General features: G+C 35.6%; 1 protein-coding gene across 2 annotated transcripts in view; it reads left to right on the top strand.

Annotated features, from left to right (window-relative positions):
* The window catches only part of DNAJB14 (DnaJ heat shock protein family (Hsp40) member B14), a 55,807-nt gene that overhangs the window by 30,723 nt on the left and 5,441 nt on the right, over positions 1-19,643 (top strand). For both annotated transcript variants that reach the window (XM_021101721.2, XM_084973321.1), the window contains exons 3-7: positions 92-237; positions 12,861-13,046; positions 14,782-14,876; positions 15,677-15,786; positions 16,616-16,788. In XM_021101721.2, the coding sequence (XP_020957380.1) occupies positions 92-237; positions 12,861-13,046; positions 14,782-14,876; positions 15,677-15,786; positions 16,616-16,788 (710 nt within the window). The remainder of the gene's footprint in view (positions 1-91; positions 238-12,860; positions 13,047-14,781; positions 14,877-15,676; positions 15,787-16,615; positions 16,789-19,643) is intronic.

Here is a 19,643-nt window from a genome sequence, read left to right on the forward strand (position 1 = left end):
TTTATACTATTCTAATAAAAAATTAAGAGGTATTACTCAAAGTTCTTCCTTGAAACTTACATTATAATGTGACATATTCTCTTGTTCACAGCATAAACAAATGTAAAAATTACTATGAAGTGCTTGGAGTTACCAAAGATGCTGGTGATGAAGATTTGAAAAAAGCTTATAGAAAGCTTGCTTTGAAATTTCATCCAGACAAAAACCACGCACCTGGAGCAACAGATGCTTTTAAAAGTAAAGTAAACCTTTTAAAACAATTTTCTAAGCTCTTTTTTGAATCTACAATGTTTCAGAATATTAAATTCTACCTTTAGATGTGCATTTAAAAGCCAGCATTAACAGGAGTCCTCAGAATTACTCAAAGCTTCAGTATTTTGTTAAACCAAGACCCAAACACAAGCTGTTTGGCTTCACAAAAGCACCACGCCAGTTTTGACAAATTTGGAGTAACTTTTCTAGATACCCAAGCATGCTTTCTAGTTTACCACACACAAGTAGTGTGATGACTATACATGAGCTTCTAGCCTACTACCAGCTGTTTCTAAAGGAACTAAAAACAAAATAAACTTTTTGAGGGTTTTTAAGATATTGGAGACTGGCTAGAATTGGAAAATTATTTGGAATCACTCTCCTGACCAGTGTTCCTTTATTTTTGTTAACTCTGGCCAACTTTTGTATTTTTTATATGTAGTTCTAACTAATGTGATTTTTTTTCAAGAATGTTTCTTTCCTTTTGGCAACTATTAATTTTTCTTTATTTTCTTTCTTACTATTTCAGTTTTTTGCTAACTTAGTAAAAAAGTGTCAAAGAACTGATTTATAATTTCATATTTATTACATAAAATTTTTCATAATAGTTAACTTCTGATTCATAGGAAAATGTTTAATTTGTGGCTGTTTGTTCTTATGAATTTGGCATTCATAGAGCCAGTGTATAATGTTTACAGTGAAATGCTGGGGTCTTAGAATAACAGGAGGGAGATACTCATTTTTAAAATATTCCTCAAAGATAGATGACTCAATTGGTCTTTCATAGAAATACTGTTAAAATGATTTCTAAAGCAGTTTTATTTCTTAAAGGAAGTTGCCAAGCAAAATACATTTGGGGATTATCAATACATTGCAATAAAAGCAGCTTCCAGAGGAGCGCTGATGAAAGTAAAATATCACTGTGACAGTTAGACCTTCTCTTGTTTCCTTAAAGGGGGCATGTTGAAAGTACAGGAAAAGCTTCTCTACTCGAAAACACAACCTTTAGAACATATTCCGCCAAAGTTAAAAAAAAAAAAAATTCACATTATAAATTAAAATCGTTTACTTTAAAAATATTTGCGTGTTTTTAAAATGTTTAAAAACATTTTATCAGTGAGTTATTTGCATACTTATGATCCGCTAGATGATTTCAGTATTAGTTCTTCATTAATGTTAAGAACATTAAACTGCTTTCTCCTGTTCTGTATTGAAGTCATGTTAGCATTATTGGCATTGAAATAATAGTAATTGGATCTACCAATATTTTTACAGCCTGTGTTGCATTTTAAAGAAGTGAGCATAAATGTCACCCCACATAGACATGCAGAGGAGTTTTACAAAGGTGGTTGTACTTAGGTGTGGTACATTTCAGAGTCTAATACTCTGCTTTGCAAAGCTAGAAACTTAATATTTATCAACATACTGAGCAGTGATTCATCTCTAGAGGAAAGTCTCACGTTATTCAATGCATAGGAGGTTATTTGTAAATCAGAATGCTAATTTATTAATGCCAAAGAGGATCATGATAGGGATATGGTTAATGAACCTATTTTTTATTGAGTTGAAACCATATAGAAAACCCAGATTGTAAGCTACAGATGTTTGGTGAGCAAAGACAGTTAATTAGAAAGTATTACTGCTAGTGTCATCACATAGAAATGGAAATTTTCATTCATTTAGCACACAGGATCTTTTCATTACTTCCTGAATCATCTTACTTTATTTTTAACCAGTTAATCTTAACTTCTGTGTTTGGGATGCCAAGCTGTTTATTCTAAGCAGAGACTATAGCTTTTTTTGTTTGTGTATTAGGTGAGTATAGATTTATTGCTCTGTAATTGCCAAAACACTTTCTTACAGAAGATGGAAACCATTTGTTTTTTATTTTCTCCAAGAATAAAGAAAAGTTAGAGGAGATATTTTCATTAGTGTGTTTTGTAAAGCTCTAAAAATAAAAGATTACTATCAAAGATGATAGACTAAAGTTCATGTGGCTATTTGTTCTTTAGTTAGGTTTGTGAATTTCTCAAACTGAGAATATTTATATGTTTTACATCCAGAGAGTAAAAAATTATAATTTGCATGTTATATATAAACATACCTTAAATTATTTGAATGAAATGGATCTCTTTCTTTCTTTCTGATGTGGATATCTTCAAAACATTATCTATGTTATCATCAAAGACGTCCAGCTATTTTGGAGAGTATTTGAATAGTACATGTGCCTGTTAATATATACATGAATATAATAACAAGAGGCATGGATTAGCTCTTTATGTGTTTGCTTAATAGATAATAATGGATCAGATGCTATTGCCTTTGTTAGGTCTGGTAGTTCAAAATTCTTAATCTCTAAGAAAAAAGAAGTCCATTCTACCCTAGAGCTAGTTATTGTAGAGAAATGAAATGAGAAAACATGAGATATTCTCTTACTAATTTATAAAGGGTACACAAGTCTCACACAGAACATTTGACATAATAGCAGTACCCCTAACTTTTTTTAGTTCCCAGGCTAGGGATTGAATCAGTGCTACAGCTGCTGGCCTATGCCACAGCCATAGCAATGCAGGATCCTAGCTGCGTCTGCAACCTACACCAGAACTTATGGCAATGCCGGATCCTTAAGCCCACCCTGGCCTTGCTCAGTGGCTTAAGGATCCCACCTTGCCATGAGCTGTGGTATAGGTTGCAGACGTGGCGCAGATCCCGCATTGCTGTGGCTGTGGTGTAGGCTGGCAGCTACTGCTACAATTCAACCCCTAGCCTGGGACATATGCCACAGGTGCAGCCCTAAAAATACCAAAAAAAAATGCAAAACCAAAATAAAACTAACAATGAATGGAAGAAATAACAGAATGAGGAAAAAAAAAAGACTCAGTGAACTGGAAAATAGAAAAATATACCTTATCCAACTTATCCAATCTGAACAATGGAGAAAATAGACTTAAAAAAAAAAAAAAAGCATAATCTCAAGCACAAGTGAGACTAGAACAAAAGATCTAATATTCTTAGAACAAGAGTCCTGGAAGAAGAGGAGAAAGAGGGCATAGCTGAAAAAGTATTCAAAAAATAAAAATTGGAAACTTCACATACTTGGCAAAAGATATAACTCAAGAAGCTGAATGAACCCAAAGAGATAAACCAAATGAAATCCACACCAAGAAACATCTTAGTCAAATTTCTGAAAACTGAGTACAAAGAAAAAACCTTGAGAGCCACAAAAGAGAAATGACATATTATTTATAGGGGAAAAGCAATTCAAATGATAATGAATTTCACATAAGAAATCATTCAGGCCAGGAGGAAATGGCACATTTTTCAGTACTGAAGGAAAAGAAGCTATCAACCCAGAATTCTATACCCAGCAAGTATATTTGTCAAGAATAAAGGGGAAATCAAGATATTTTAAGGTGAAGGAAAAATAATAGAATTTGTCATTAGCAGACATACCCTAAAAGAATAGCTAAAGGAAATTCTTTAAACAAAAGAAAACAATAAAAGAAGAAATCTGAAAATGTCAAGAAGGAAGAAAGAGCATGGTAAGCAAAAATGTAGGTAAATATAATATACTTTGCTGCTCTTAAATTTCTAAATTATGTTTGACATTTGAAGCAAACATTTTAACATTGTCTGATATGATTAAATGTATATAGAGAAAATAAATAAGGCAATTATATTATAAATGGGAAAGGGTAAAGGAAAAAAAATAAGGATTTTGCACTACACTTGAACTAGCAAAGTGATGACACCAATCAGCTGTGATAAGTTATTTATGCGTAATGTAATATCTGGAACAACTTCTAAAAAACCTGTGCAAAGAGATAGACTCAGAAAACACTAGATAAATCAAAATGGAATTCTTAAAAAAATGTTCAGGTAAACTTACTGTCAGTCAGGAAAAAGGAAACAGAAGAGAAAATAACAAAATGGCAGACATAAGCTCTAGTTTAATCAGTAGTTTCATATAAATGTAAATGATCTAAATACAGAATTTAAGTTATTAAAACATTGTAAATCAGCTGTTCTTCAATAAAAGTTAAAAATAAATAAATATATGAATTAAAAGAGATTGGCAGAGTGAATTAAAAAATATAACTTTATTATATATTGTCTATAAAAAACTCACTTCATTTATAACACTATTGACAGACTGAAAGTAATGAAATGAAAAAATATGCATATAAACATTAATTAAAAGAAAGTGACAGTGGCTATATTAATATTAGATAAAGTGGAATTTAGACTAAAAAAACTACCAGAGAAAGACATTATATTATGATGAGAGGATCGGTTCTTCAAGCGGACATAACAGTACAGATTTGTATGCACCAAAAAACAGATGCAAAATATGCAAATCAAAAACTCATAGAACAGGAGGGAGAAATAGGCAAATTCACAATTAGAGTTGGAATCTTCTCTCAACACTTGATAGAATAACTAGACAGAAAATCAGCAAGAATATAAAAAATTAAACACCATTTTTAACCAAGACCTAATCAACATTTTTAGAACACTCTACCCAACAACATCAGATTATAAGGTTTTTTTCATATGCTCAGAACATATTCTGAGTTAGACTATTATCTTAAAATTTAAAAAACAAGTTGTATAGAATGTGTTCTTTGACCATAGTGAAATCAAATAGAGTCAATAACAGATAATTAGAAAATGTTTAATCACTTGGACACTGGACAAGACACTTCTAAATAATCTATGGGTAAAAGGAATCTCAAGAGAATTAAAAAAAATACATTAAACTAAATAAAAGTTCAACAAAACTTGAAGTAACCAGCTAACATTAGTGCTGAGAGGAAAGTATACACCAAGTGCATGTATTAGGCAAGAGGAACAGCTTTAGTCATCTGTGCTTCCACTTCTTAAATCTAGAAAAAGAAGAACAAAATAAACCTAAAACAAGAAGAAGGAAATAAAGGTGAGAGTGGGAATCAATAAAATTGAAAACAGAAAAATAATAATGAAGATTGACGAAATAAAACTAGTTCTTTGAAAAGGTCAATAAAGCTAACAGACTGACGGGGAAAAAAGAAGACAGAAATTATTATCATCAAAAGTAGTATCAGCAGCAAGGATACAAACCCTGCAAACATCAAAGGATAAGAGACTACTACGAACAGCACTACACACATAAACTTACAACTTAGATGAGGTCGACTTATTTTTTGAAAAATACAGATGGTTGGAACTCTGAAGTAGTTGATGTAAACAGCTCTATAACTGCCCCATAACTGTAATTAAGAGACGCCCCAGAAGAAATCTCCAGGCTCAGATATTGTAATGGAGAACTCTATAAAACTTTAAAAGAAGAGGTAAAACCAGTTCTACCAAGTCTCTTCCTGAAAATACAATGAAAGGAATATATCCCAATCCATTTCACAAAATAATTATTACCCTGCTATCAAAATCAGTCAAAGACTACAAAAAAGAGAAAACTACAGATTAGTATCCTTCATGGAATAAACCCAAATATCCTTAACAAAATATCGTAATGAAGCAGTCTTTAAAAATAATTATACATCCTGCCCAAGTAGAGTTTATTCCAAGGATGCAAGACAAAGTTGGTTCACTATTGGAATATCAGTCAGTGTGATCCACTATTTTAATAGGCTAAAGAAGAAAGATCTCGGAGTTCCCATCGTGGCTCAGTGGTTAACAAATCCGACTAGGAACCATGAGGTTGCGGGTTCGATCCCTGGCCTTGCTCAGTGGGTTAAGGATCCAGCATTGCTGTGAGCTGTGGTGTAGGCCCGCAGCTACAGCTCCAATTAGACCCCTAGCCTGGGAACCTCCATGTGCCGCAAGTGCGGCCCTAGAAAAGACAAAAAAAAAAAAAAAAAAAAAAGATCTCATTGTATCAATCAGTGCGGTAAAAGTATTTGAAAGTTTTCACCACTCATTCATGATAAAAACTGACAGGAAATAAAACACTGACAGAAAAAAAGGAATAGAAGGGAATTGCCTCACATTGATGAAAGAGTGACTATAGAAAACTTATAGTTAACACTATACTTAATGGAAAAAACGGAATGCTTTCCCCCTAAGATTGGAAACAAAGCAAGAATGTCCCTTTTCACCACTCTTACTCAACATAGTGTTGAAAGTTCTAGTCCATTAAGGTAGGGAAGGAAATAAGGCACACAGATTGGAAAGGAAGAGGTGATGAAATTGTCCCTGTCTGCAAATAACATGATTATGTATAAAATCCCCAAGGAATGTACCAAAAAAAAAGAAAATTCCTAGAATTAATAAGTGAATCCTGCTAGATTTTGGAATAAAAGCTAAATGTACGAAAATCAGTTTCTGTATTTATAAATATTTAGTATGTTTCTACATACTAGTATTGAACATGTAGACACTACAATTAAAAATACATTGCTATTTATAATCACACATACGAGAAATACGTAGGTGTAGATTTAACAAAACTTTTTTAAGATTTATATGCTAAAAGCTATACAATACTATTGAGAGAAATCAGAGGATCTAAATAAATGAAATGATATGTCATGTTCATGGATCGGAAGATATAACAAGCATAGTAGTAAAGACATCAAAACTCCCACAAGTTGGTATACCTCATATGACTCCCGTCAAAATCCTAGCAAGACTATGTTGGAGATAAAAGGATGTTTATTCTAAAATTCATATGGAAAGACAAAAAACCTGAATCAATAAAAAATGATTTATTAAAAGAACAGAGTAGGAATAACAGCATACCTAATTTGAAGACTTACTCTGTAGCTACCGTTGTCATAATCAAGTGGTATTAGCAGAGGGATAGACGCATAGATGAATGGAACAGCATAGGGAACCCATACAAGTATGACAGAGATTCAAAAACAGTGGAGGAAAGATAGCCTTTTTAGCAAATGGTTTTGGAGCAATTGGACATTGTAGGCAAAACGACCAAAAAGAAATTAACCTTGAGAAAAATCTCATGCTTTATATAAGAATGAATTCAAAAATGAATCTTGAATGTAAATGTAAAACTTTTTTAGCAAAAAATGATGGGAGTAAATCCTTAGGATCTTGGGTTATGCAATGATTTCTTAGACTTAGTACTGGACAGTTTATCAAAAAAAGATAAGTTGGACTTCATCAAAATATTATTTGTTTGCTCTGCAAAGACACTATGAAGTGGAGGAAAAGAAAAGCAGCAGAATAGGAGAAGATATTTGCAAGCACATAGCTGACAAAGGACTAGTATCTAGAATATACAAAGTACTCCCCAAACCCAAAATTAACAAAGACAGCCCAATTAGAAATTAGGTAAGAGATGTGAAGATACATCCCACTAAAGATTATAAACGCATGGCAAATAAGCTTATGAAAAGACTTTTAATGTCATTTATTAGCCGTTGGAGATAATACAAAGTAAAACCAAAATGAGATCTCACTAAATACCTATCAAGTGGTTAAATTAGAAAATAGTAACAGCACCAAATATAGATGCAGAGAAGCTCGATCCTTTATACATGTTGTTGGGATATGAAATGACACAGTCACTTTATAAAACAGCTTGGTAGTTTCGCACAAAACTAAGTATTCAACTGACAGACAATGCAGCAAATGCATTTCTAAGAATTTATCCCAGAAATGAAAGTTTCTATTTATGTATAAACCTATACGTGAATGTATGTAACAGTTTTATTTTTAGTACCAAAAACTAGAAACCACCCAGATGTTGTTCACTCAGGTGGTTAGTGAAACAGTGGTACATCCATGACATGGGAAACTACTCAGCAATAAAAAGCAATGAGTGGATGGTGTATTAAAATGTTAGGAATTCCACAAAGGAATTTGGGGGAGGGGAATACAATTCAGTTTATAAAAGTTCTTTATGTGTTTTATGCAAACAATGTGGCATTCCTGCTGAGGCTCATGGGAGACCAGCACACCATCCATAATGAGTACTGTATCAATATTTTCACACTGCCATCTGTAATTTTTAGTGCATATGCTGCTTTTAAAAACATTCCTGGAGTTCCCGTCCTGGCTCAGTGGTTAACGAATCTGACTAGGAACCATGAGGTTGCAGGTTCAATCCCTGGCCTCGCTCAGTGGGTTAACGATCCGGCGTTGCCGTGAGCTGTGGTGTAGATTGCAGACACGGCTCGGATCCCGTGTTGCTGTTGCTCTGGCGTAGGCCAGCGGCTACAGCTCCCATTCACCCCTTAGCCTGGGAACCTCCATATGCCATGAGAGCGGCCCAAGAAATGGCAATAAGACCGAAACAAAACAAAAAAAATTCCTCAAAAAAACCCTGCTTTTATTCCCCCCCCCCTTTTTTTTTTTAATTTTATGGCCACACCTGCAGCATATGAAAGTTCCCGGACATGAAATTGAATCCAAGCCGTAGCTATGAGCTGTGCCACAGCTGGGGCAATGCTGGATCCTTTAACCCACTGGACCAGGCACCTCCACATTGCCCTGAGCTGTTACAGTTGGATTAACCCAATGTGCCATACCAGGAACTACTACTTTTATTTTTTATTGATTTTTTTTAAATTGAAGTATAGTTGACTTGTATTATTATGTTGGCTTTGGGTGTACAATTTGGTTGTTCAGTGTTTTTGTGGATTATACCCCATATTAGAGTGATTGTAAAATTTTGGCTGTGTTCCCTGTGCTGAACTTTTTACTTATCTATGACCCTACTACTTACGTTTCGTCCCTTGAAGTATCAAGGTTTAGTCCTGCTTCTGGAGGCCAGTTTGGACTATTACAGGGTGTTCCTCACAAGAAGAAATATCATATGGTACAGCAGGAAATACTTCCCTAAAGAGAGTCTCTCTTCAGTGTTGCGTATCAACAACTATAATATGTAGTAGTCAAGCTCATAATGGAAAGATTAACAGCAATAGTGATGATGATGATCAGGGTGAGGGAAAGATACTCCTATATTAATAATAAACCTGGAGTAATGGAAGATGAGAAGACAGGTTTTCCTGAGTGAGTGGCACGCTTCAACATCAGTTCTCATGGAGTAGCAGCAGTGAGATTTCTAGATTTAACAGGGAAATACGTTCTACAGGGGCAAATCCTTGTAGCAGGAAGAAAACGAAATCCAATCCAGTAAAAGGCCTGGGGACTTAACCCCATTGCCAACTGTGGAAAGAGAGGCTTATGGGCAACGAGGGACCTCAGACCAGGACCCCCACAAGACACCCACCAGCTTTCAGGAGTGAGGAGAGCTGGCTGACAGTCTGTGAGTACATGTTACGAAGGCAGGGTCCTGATCCACACCTGGCACAGAAGCACCTCTTAATACAGACATTTAACTCCCAGTATTGTCGACCCTCATATACTGGCTGCGTTTCTGCCATCTGCAAGAGGTGACAGGGACTGTCGGGTCCCTGGAGGACTTTAATTGTCAGCACGTGCAGGGAGAGAGTGACTCAGCTACAGAGAACCTCAGGGTTCTCCCCAGAGTGGATGACACACAGTGATTAAGAGAGGTAGGGAATATATAGGACTGGATACTTGGGTTCGATTTTGCACCACTATGAAGGCCTGTGTTAGTTCATTGGCAGCCTATGTGGTTGGCTGACTCTTGCTGTAAGGCTGAGGGGCAGCCCAGCTTCCTGTCTGCATGTATTTCTTCCTCATATTTCCAAAGATGTTCTTATTGAGGTCACTACCTAATAAATATCCAGTACACTAAACTCCATCTCTTCTGCCCTCTGGGAACCAAAAACTGTGGCAAAAGTGAAAGATTGTTGGGGAAATGGAGATCACAGTAGAAGGAGTCAAATTCTGCTGAGGTCAAAAAGAAGGAAAAAACTGGTAAATTCTCATGAGATTTGGCTAGACATTGGCTTTGCCAGCAAGAATGATATCCATGAATTAATGGGGACAAAAACCAAGATTGTTTGAGGTGGGGAGAAATGTTAATTAATGAGCTCTACCCTCAACTTGGATTAAAAAGGAAACGGAAAGGAAGTTATTGGAAATAAAAGTTCAAAGTGGAAAAAAAGGGAATGAATGGCTTATATAACAGCCTGGCTCAATCTCCAAAGAATTATGCTGATTGAAAAAAGCCAGTCTGGGAGGTTTCATTCCATTTATGTAATGTATTATTCTATTTGTATAGCATTCTTGAATGCCAAAATTATAGCAATAGAGAATAGAGTGGTTCATGGTTGTAGGGGGTTAAGGAGAGGAGGGAGGGAAGGAAATAGATGTGGTTATAGAAGAGCAACATGAGATGTTGATGGAAATGTTCCATATCCTGATTGTTTCAGTGTCAGTATCTTATCTGCGATATCAGGCTATAATTTTGTAAGATGTTACCATAAGGGAAAATTAGGTAACAGGTAGAAGAGATTGCTTTATATTATTTCTTACAACTTCGTGTGAATCTAAAGTTAATCTTGGAGTTAAGAACCTGACTAGTATCTGTGAGGGTGTGGGTTCGATCCCAGGCCTCACTCAGTGGGTTAAGGATCTGGTGTTGCCATGAGCTGCGGTGTAGGTCACAGGTGCTGCTCGGATCTGGCATGGCTGTGGCATAGGCCAGCAGCTGCAGCACCACTTTGACCCCTAGCCTGGAAACTTCCATGTGCTGTGGGTGTGGCCCTAAAAATAAAATAAAATAATGACTAAAATTGTCTTATAATATAATTATGAATTATGACAGTATTTCACAAGTATCTTCTAAAGTATTACAGTGTTTAGAAGTTATTTTGTTACTTCTTTTTTTCTTTTGGCCACACCCACGGCATGTAGAAGTTCCTGGGCCAGAAGTTGAAATCATGCCATAGCAGTGACCCAAGCTGCTGCAGTGACAATGCCAGATCCTTAACTTGGTGTGCCACAAGGGAACTCCTAAAAGTTATTTTTTTTTTGAATAGCAAGGCTTAAAAATGAATTGGGTTGCCAATATATTAATAGTTTAAAAGTAATAGCATTATTAACTTGAAATAGTCCTTTTGGTGTATAGAGGTGAAGTCTCAAAACTGATATTATTACTGGAAGTACAACTTTGGTAGATGTTGATAGATGTGCTTCTTTTTTAGGTATGGGTTAATACCTTGGTGGTGTTTGTAAGTACATTGTTTGGATTTCTGATTATGCTTCCCTATTGGAGCAACATTATACATGATTGCTATATTTCTGAGTCATAGATCTATTTGAAAATCTGAAGAAAAATTTGGACCATCTCCTCAGATAAATGAACCATCCACCTAATTTTTTATACTATAGGATTCACAGACCACTGAAAGCTATCTCTGAATCCAGAAGAAAGGTTCAAGAGTAACTATATATAATTAATTTTAGTGTGATATATAATCATCCAAAAACAACTACCTAACGAGCGTCTATTTGCTTGCACAGTACCTATGGCAGCCACCACATGGGATCCAAAAAGTATTTTTAAAATAATCCCGTATCGCAAGAGGCTTAAGATCTAGGTTAAGAAGCAAGCTGTACTTATGAAATGATTAATTTATTAGAAGTGTCAGAATGAGAATAGCATAATTCCTGCTTTTAGATCAAAGCATTACAGTTGTGAATTACCTCAAAATGTTTTGGTGATTATTGTGTGCTTTTGGACATGGAAGTATGAGATAGAAAATAGAATTATTTATTTAAAAACATTATGAGGAGTTCCCACTGTGGTGCCGTGGAAACAGATCTGACTAGGAACCATGAGGTTGTGGGTTCGATCCCTGGCCTTGCTCAATGGGTTAAGGATCTGGCGTTGCCATGAGCTGTGGTGTAGGTTGCAAACACCTCTTGGATCCTGCATTGCTATGGCTGTGGCATAGGCCAGCAGCTGTAGCTCTGATTTGACCCCTAGCTTGACCCCGAGGCTGGGAACCTCCATAGGCTTCAGATTTGTCCCTAAAAAGCAAAACAAACAAACAAAAATATTATGAAAGTAGCAGAGTGAGATAGGAATACTAGAGTCCATATGGGTTCATTCAAAAACAAATTCAGACTTTATGCTAGACCTTGGGGATATTGCAATGAAAACATAGATCTGGTCCCTACCCTAAAGGAGTTTATAGTTTTAAGAGAAATAAATTGTTCAGAAATAGAATGAAGAATAGCTCAGGCTGGGCTGGAGTGTGCAAAAAGGTTTGTGGTGTATGTTGCATAGAGTTTACTTACTGTGCTAGAATAAATTAACTTTGAAGAAGTCCTAACCTTTTTCAGCTCGGGGGTTCATCTGTGAAGTAGGGATAATAATGGATAGTGTAATCACATACTGGGTTTAGAGCCTGGCAGTTGGTAGCTACTGCCATTATTTTTGGTTTGAAGGGCACTGATGAATGACTAAATCAGGATACACAGAAAGGAAGAAGCAGGATTAGGGGATGGAGCACAGTAGTGCAAGATGGACATTCCTTTATGTTCAAGGCAGTAGGGAGACTTGCCTATCTAGTGTGAAAAAATGTATTGGGAGATAATAATAAGCAAAATTGCAAGGTATGTATAATACCTTTAAAAAATTGTTCTTGTTATCTCCTTGATTAACCTCAAATAGTATTTTGTTTTTATTTGACAAGTAGCTTTTATGTGGGGCAGTCTTTTGTAACATAAAGACTTTGCTTCCCAACTTTTACTCATTGCTTTTTCAGAGATTGGAAACGCTTATGCTGTTTTAAGCAATCCAGAAAAACGGAAACAGTATGACCTCACAGGCAATGAAGATCAAGCATGTAATCACCAGAACAATGGCAGATTTAATTTCCACAGAGGTTGTGAAGCTGATATAACTCCAGAAGACTTGTTTAATATATTCTTTGGTGGTGGATTTCCTTCAGGTATTATAAATACTGTATTTTATGATGCTAGAGATCCTCGTATCCAGTTAGGCTGTTTAGAAATTTATGTACCTTCTCCCTGACGTTTCTTATCATGATCCTGTGATGGTTTTTCATGAAGACAGAAGAAAAATGTTAGACTTGTTACCTTTACAGTAAGTCTGCCTTTTTCCTAGAAGATATTTTAATTTTAAAAAGATGTTCTTATTTTACATAAAGTGGAAGAAGGGATATGTAAGTAGGAGGCCCAGTGCCAGTGTCTTAGTTACGTGCTGTTACCATTATAGAAAGTAACTTGCACCTTGGATGACTGTTTGTCATTGGTTCTCTGAAGATCTTTGTAGATATTTCATTAGTAACATTATAGATTTGCAAATACGGATGTATGTGGGGGTACTTTCCACTGAAATATTAAAATGTCTGATTTGTAGGTTATATATAAAGTAAGTGGGTTTTTAAAAATTACATTAAGATAGAAATAATTATGTGAACTAGGCTATCAAAATAAAATACTATAGAAGTACTACTAAATGAATAGATTTTACAGTAACAGCATGTTGGTATTGAATTTTACTTATATTTATTGTGAGTTTTTTGTGGGGAAGTTGATTTTCTTTAAAAGTAGCTCCTTTAAGGTGGTTCAAAATATAGCTGCATTCTTGTTTACAGCTGTTACGAAAGGTGCTAAGTTAAATATCCCATTCAAAATTAGAGTTTTTATAAACATAGCAGTAGTTTGTCCTGGTAGCCCTTTCTGAATATTATTAAGAAAGATTATGGTCATTGATAAGATCTCTTTTTGAAAGAAAGAGAATGTATAAATACAAATTAGTGACAAAAATATAGCCTGTGTTTTGACATATTAGGATACATAGTTACCTCTCACAGAAAAAGTATTCAGACTAATAATTTTGACTGAAAATATGCTGGGAACAATTAGAAATCTTTCAGGTAATAGGGAATTTTTTAGATAGTTGATTTGCAAACATAGTTTACTCTATCAGCAATAGCTGTTTTTGGCTGGTCACCTTTTTTGAAAACTATTTCCATCAACAAGAAAATGTTTGAAAATTGTAGTCCACCCCATACCTTAGTATATTATACAGCTGGTTTTTTTTAACATTAAAAATGAATTAGAGCACTACCTTTTGATTTCTAGAGGTATTTGTGATTCACTGATAAATGCAGAAAACAGTTTCAGATTAATAATGGTCCAAGGTTTGTAAAATTAGCCAACCACAACTCTTATGTATGTAGTATTTGAGAGGGACTCTTACTCAGTTTTCATCAAGAACCTCTCTTTTAAGGGAAACAAAGAGTCATTTCCAGTTTTGTCAATCATTCACTCCCAAGAGGAGAGGGCAGTAAGCATTCATTTCTCAAACATGCATTGTTTTAGTTATTTGAAAAATTAAATAAAAATATAAAAGAAGGAGTTCCTGTCATGGCTCAGCAGATGTGAATCTGACTAGGAACCATGAGGTTGCGGGTTCAATCTATGGCTTCGCTCAGTGGGTTAAGGATCTGGCATTGCCGTGAGCTGTGGTGTAGATCACAGACGAGGCTCGCATCTGGTGTTGCTGTGGCTCTGGCGTAGGCCGGCAGCAACAGCTCCAGTTAGACCCCTAGCCTGGGAATCTCCATATACCTCTGGTGCGGCTCTCAAAAGACAAATATATATATATACATATATATAATTTTTCTCCCTAATTTAACCTTGCTTTTAATTTTCTAGGTAGTGTCCATTCATTTTCAAATGGACGAGCTGGTTATAGCCATCAACATCAGCATCGACATAGTGGACATGAAAGAGAAGAAGAAAGAGGAGATGTATGTTTATGATATGATTAGAAATTAGAAAATGGCAAATTTCAGCTCAGGAAAAGCAATTAGAGTTGTCTGAAAATAGGGCAAGTTGTTTAGAAGGAAGTAATGAGTTTTCTTTTACCAGAGGTGTTTGGTAGAGACTAGATGATCCCTTAGGGGTGCAGGGGGCGGCAGGGGTACACATCGGGGTGAGGGTGGGTGGGCAATATGACACCTTCACATTTTATATTCTGTGATTCTAAGGAAGAGAAAACTGCAGTGTGCAGGTTTTGAAGGCAGATTCTTAATGTTGGTTGTAAAGAATTTAGAATCAATGAAAAACTTAAATTAGAAGTAACTTTCCTTGTTCTAATGCAGTTAGACCCAATTACATATAGCGGTTAAATTACATGAAGTAGAAAGGTAAATGGGAAGAGCACTAGAATAGAAAGTACAAAGTCAGCCCCAGCTCTGCCGCTCTCCTCAGTGTCCGTGTTCCACCCTCAAATCCCAGGTAAAAATAGGTTTGTGACTGCTGCATATTGATAGAGTCTCTGTATATGAGAAAAAGAGGGAGACAGAGAATTTGCTCACGTTTAAAATGAGATCAGGTTATTATCAGTGTTTTCCAAGTCAGCATCAGGATCTCTAGGTAAAGCTGTATTTTTAAGAATCACCTCAGGAAGTCGGTATGATCAGGCAGATTTGAAAGCACTGAACCGTATGATCTCAAATGTCCTTTCTGCCTAAAAATGTTTGAAAACTGTTGGATTCTTGACAACTACAGTTATGTTATAAGTTGTTATTCTTCGATTTTTTTATAGGGAGGTTTTTCTGTATTTATCCAGCTGATGCCCATTATTGTATTGATCCTCGTGTCATTATTAAGCCAGCTGATGGTCTCTAATCCTCCTTATTCCTTATATCCCAGATCGTAAGTAGCTAAATGGAGTTTTACAAAAAAAGAATTGTTGTTGCTCACCTGGCTTCCTTTAAAGGGCCTTGTGTTCTTTTAAACTTTTAAGTGTCAAATCTTCTATTACTACATGTGTACCTGATTTAAAAATCTCTAATTTTACAGGTAGTTACTCAAGCAATAAATTGTATTATGTTAGTTTACATTTCTGTTCTGTTGTGGATAAAGATGCAAGTGCTATATTCGAACTTGGTAGCAATTTAATCTAATAGGTAATGTGTTGACATCAAAGACAAAAAGCTTAAGACAAAAATACTTTAAAGACAAAAATAGAACTGTGATCTTATGTAGATTTGTGTCATTAAAGGGGAAATGACTTCACTTTCTGTTTATAACATATTGATTAAATAAAAGCAAATATTACTTTTTTGTTATAGGAACTATTTTTCCACAATATACTTCATATATAAGAGGTCAAGACATACAGCCAATTTAATACAGCATCCATTCTAAAAAATTTTAATACAGTGAACATAAAGGTTTGGTAAATCATATTGTCAGTGATTTTTTTTTAAAGAAAAAGATTGATCTAAAAATAAATAATTTATTTCTTCCAAATAAGACTTTTATTAACTAAAATTTGAGGGAATGTGTAGGAACACAATATATTAGGATACGATTACTTTTTTATGACGTGAATGATGGTTTTAAGTAATTTGAAAGTGTAAATATTTGATAACCAGTGTTAACTTTTTAATTATTTTCATTGTTGTTAGCTTGATTTGTAGTAGCAGATCAGAATGTACATTTTAATTAAAAGAATTTTGATCAAACATTTCTTTTACAGTGGATCAGGGCAAACGATTAAAATGCAGACAGAAAACTTGGGTGTCGTTTATTATGTCAACAAGGACTTTAAAAATGAATATAAAGGAATGTTACTACAAAAAGTAGAAAAGAGTGTGGAAGAAGATTATGTGACTAATATTCGAAATAATTGCTGGAAAGAAAGACAACAAAGTAAGTATATCAAATGTTTAACATTTAAAAACTTATTCATGGTCTTTGGAATTGATTACTATAGATTTCCCTACTCAAGAAATGTTCTAGAATTGTCTGGCACGTAGTCTGAGCCCAATACTTAAATGAGACAATACCTTTTAATGTACATGTGGCCTTGTAACAGTATTTGGTACATAGCAAGGACTTGGTAAATAGTATTTCTGTTATTGTTGTTACTAAAAGATTTGGGTGGAGGAGTTCCTGTCATGGCTCAGTGGTTAACGAATATGACTATCATCCATGAGGACACAGGTTCCATCCCTGGCCTCGCTCAGTGGGTTAAGGATCCTGCCTTGCCGTGGGCTGTGGTGTTGGTCACAGATGTGGCTCAGATCTGGCATTGCTGTGTCTGTGGAGTAAGCTGGCAGCTCCAGCTCCAGTTTGACTCCTAATCTGGGAACCTCTACAGGTTGTGAGTGTGGCCCTGAAAAAGGGGAAAAAAAAAAAAATGTGGCCCCAAATGCCAGTATTGCTGAATTTGAGAAAACTTGCATTAGCCAAAGGTCTTAAGGGAAGTATTTACCAAATCCCAAATCTTATTTAACTTTGTTTCACTTAATTTTTTGCTTTATGGTACCTTGTAACAATCCTTGGAACATCACAGGTGTGGAGTAAATTTTTGATGAATACATGAATAATTGGATGAATGATTAATGAATTCATAGGAATGAATATATGCTTATTTGGTGTTAAAAGAATGACTAGCACATTTGATATATCCATTTTTAAATACAAGTTTTAGTCTCTAGCCAAATATGGATGATTTGGGGGTTGTGCATACTTGTATCCTATTACCTTAAATAATTAGGAATTGACTGTGTAAATATAAAGAAAGAAGAAAAAGATTCATATTTATGCATGTGAGTGTCATGTTGGTATAAAAGTGCAGGCTCGGACTTCCCGTCATGGCGCAGTGGTTAACGACTCCGACTGGGAACCATGAGGTGGCGGGTTCGATCCCTGCCCTTGCTCAGTGGGTTAAGGATCCGGCGTTGCCGTGAGCTGTGGTGTAGGTTGCAGACGCGGCTCGGATTCGGATCCCACATTGCTGTGGTTCTGGCGTAGACTGGCAGCTACAGCTCCAACTGGACCCCTAGCCTGGGAACCTCCATGTGCTGCGGGAATGGCCCTAGAAAAGGCCAAAAAAAAAAAAAAGTGCAGGCTCTGGGACTATCTTATAATATCCTGGCTCCACCAACATATAACCTTGGTCAAATTTCTTCATCTCTCTAAATGTCAGTTATCTCATCATTAAAATGTGGACCATAACAGGTAATATGTTTTGGATAACACCTGGCATAATGCCTTGCATCCAAAAGTGTCTATATTATTATTTATTATAATTATTGTTATTTTTTACTCCATCCCTAGCATGAACTAAGGGGTTTTTCTTGGCATAATTGAGTTTAATCTTGTAACAATCTGGCAAGATAAATATCAATAGGTTTCATAAACTCTTCAGTCCACCTTCTGTCCATTATACCACATTGTCTACAGCAGTATTGTACACATTTCTGCGTGTCTTTTAAAGTTACTATCAGAAATTGTAGATAAATCTGATTTAATAAGTCATAATCTACAAAACAACTTGCCTATGTTCAGAAGTATCGATGAAACAAGATAAAACTCTTAATTAAAAGACCGCAGAGACTTGACAACTAAATACGCTGTGTGATCCTGGACAGGGAGGAAATTGCTGTAATTGTCATTGGGACAATTGGTGAAATTTAAATATGGACATCTTAGATAATGGTATTATGTCATTGTTAAATTTCTGAATTTGAAATTCATATTACGGTTATGTAAGAGAATGCCCTTGTTCTTAGGAGAAATATGCTGAAGTAATTAGGAATGAAAGGCCATGATGTTTGCAACTTATTCTTCAGAAGTTCTACAAAATAATAAAAACCACCACCACAACAGCAGCTTTTGGGAAGAATCATCTGCAAATGGATTTTACAAGTGTCTCCTTTGTAAATAAAAGGAGTAGAGTGATTTTGATTCACTTGTTAAATCCTGGCCTGATTGATCATTTCTGAAGATCTTTTTAAAAAGTGAATTCTGGGAGTTCCCATCATGGCGCAGTGGTTAACGAGTCCGACTAGGAACCATGAGGTTGCGGGTTCGATCCCTGGCCTTGCTCAGTGGGTTAAGGATCCGGCGTTGCTGTGAGCTGTGATGAAGGTTGCAGACGAGGCTCAGATCCCGAGTTGCTGTGGCTCTGGCATAGGCCGGCGGCTGCAGCTCTGATTCAACCCCTAGCCTGGACACCTCCATATGCTGTGGGAGTGGCCCAAGAAATGGTAAAAAGACAAAAAAAAATTTAAAAAAAAAAGTGAATTCTGAAGAATACGCTCTTCTCTGTGAGTGTATTTTGAATGTGGTCCTGACTAAGATCTTCTCATTTGGCCACTGTTTTTGGTTACATCTTATCTAAGTGCTCCCACCCTTTAGAAGTGTTAAGAAATAGTGAAATGGCTGAGACTAACAGGAAAATAGCAAGGAAAAGTTCCCTCAAGAATGTTTGATTTCTAGTCCATTTATTTTTCTTAACAAATGCTGTCCACATATTGGAGGACGCCATAGAAAGATTATTTGCTGAATACCAATATTATGATTGTATAGCAAGGTTTTTTCCTTTCGTGTTCTTTTAATAAGTTTATTAAGTATGTTTTTAATTCAAGCAAACTCAGAACAAGAATTCACATTTTTCCACTCACATCTTGGCATAACTAATTAAATCTAGAACCTTAATAGACAGTCACAGCAAAACAACCACTGGTAGTATTGAATAGAATATGACATCTTTGGGA

The sequence above is a fragment of the Sus scrofa genome, chromosome 8, assembly GCF_054392235.1.
Source record: "Sus scrofa isolate SSC_HxYL_T2T_F1_AM1 chromosome 8, Sscrofa_HxYL_maternal_Yorkshire_Landrace_v2.0, whole genome shotgun sequence".
NCBI lineage: Eukaryota > Metazoa > Chordata > Mammalia > Artiodactyla > Suidae > Sus > Sus scrofa.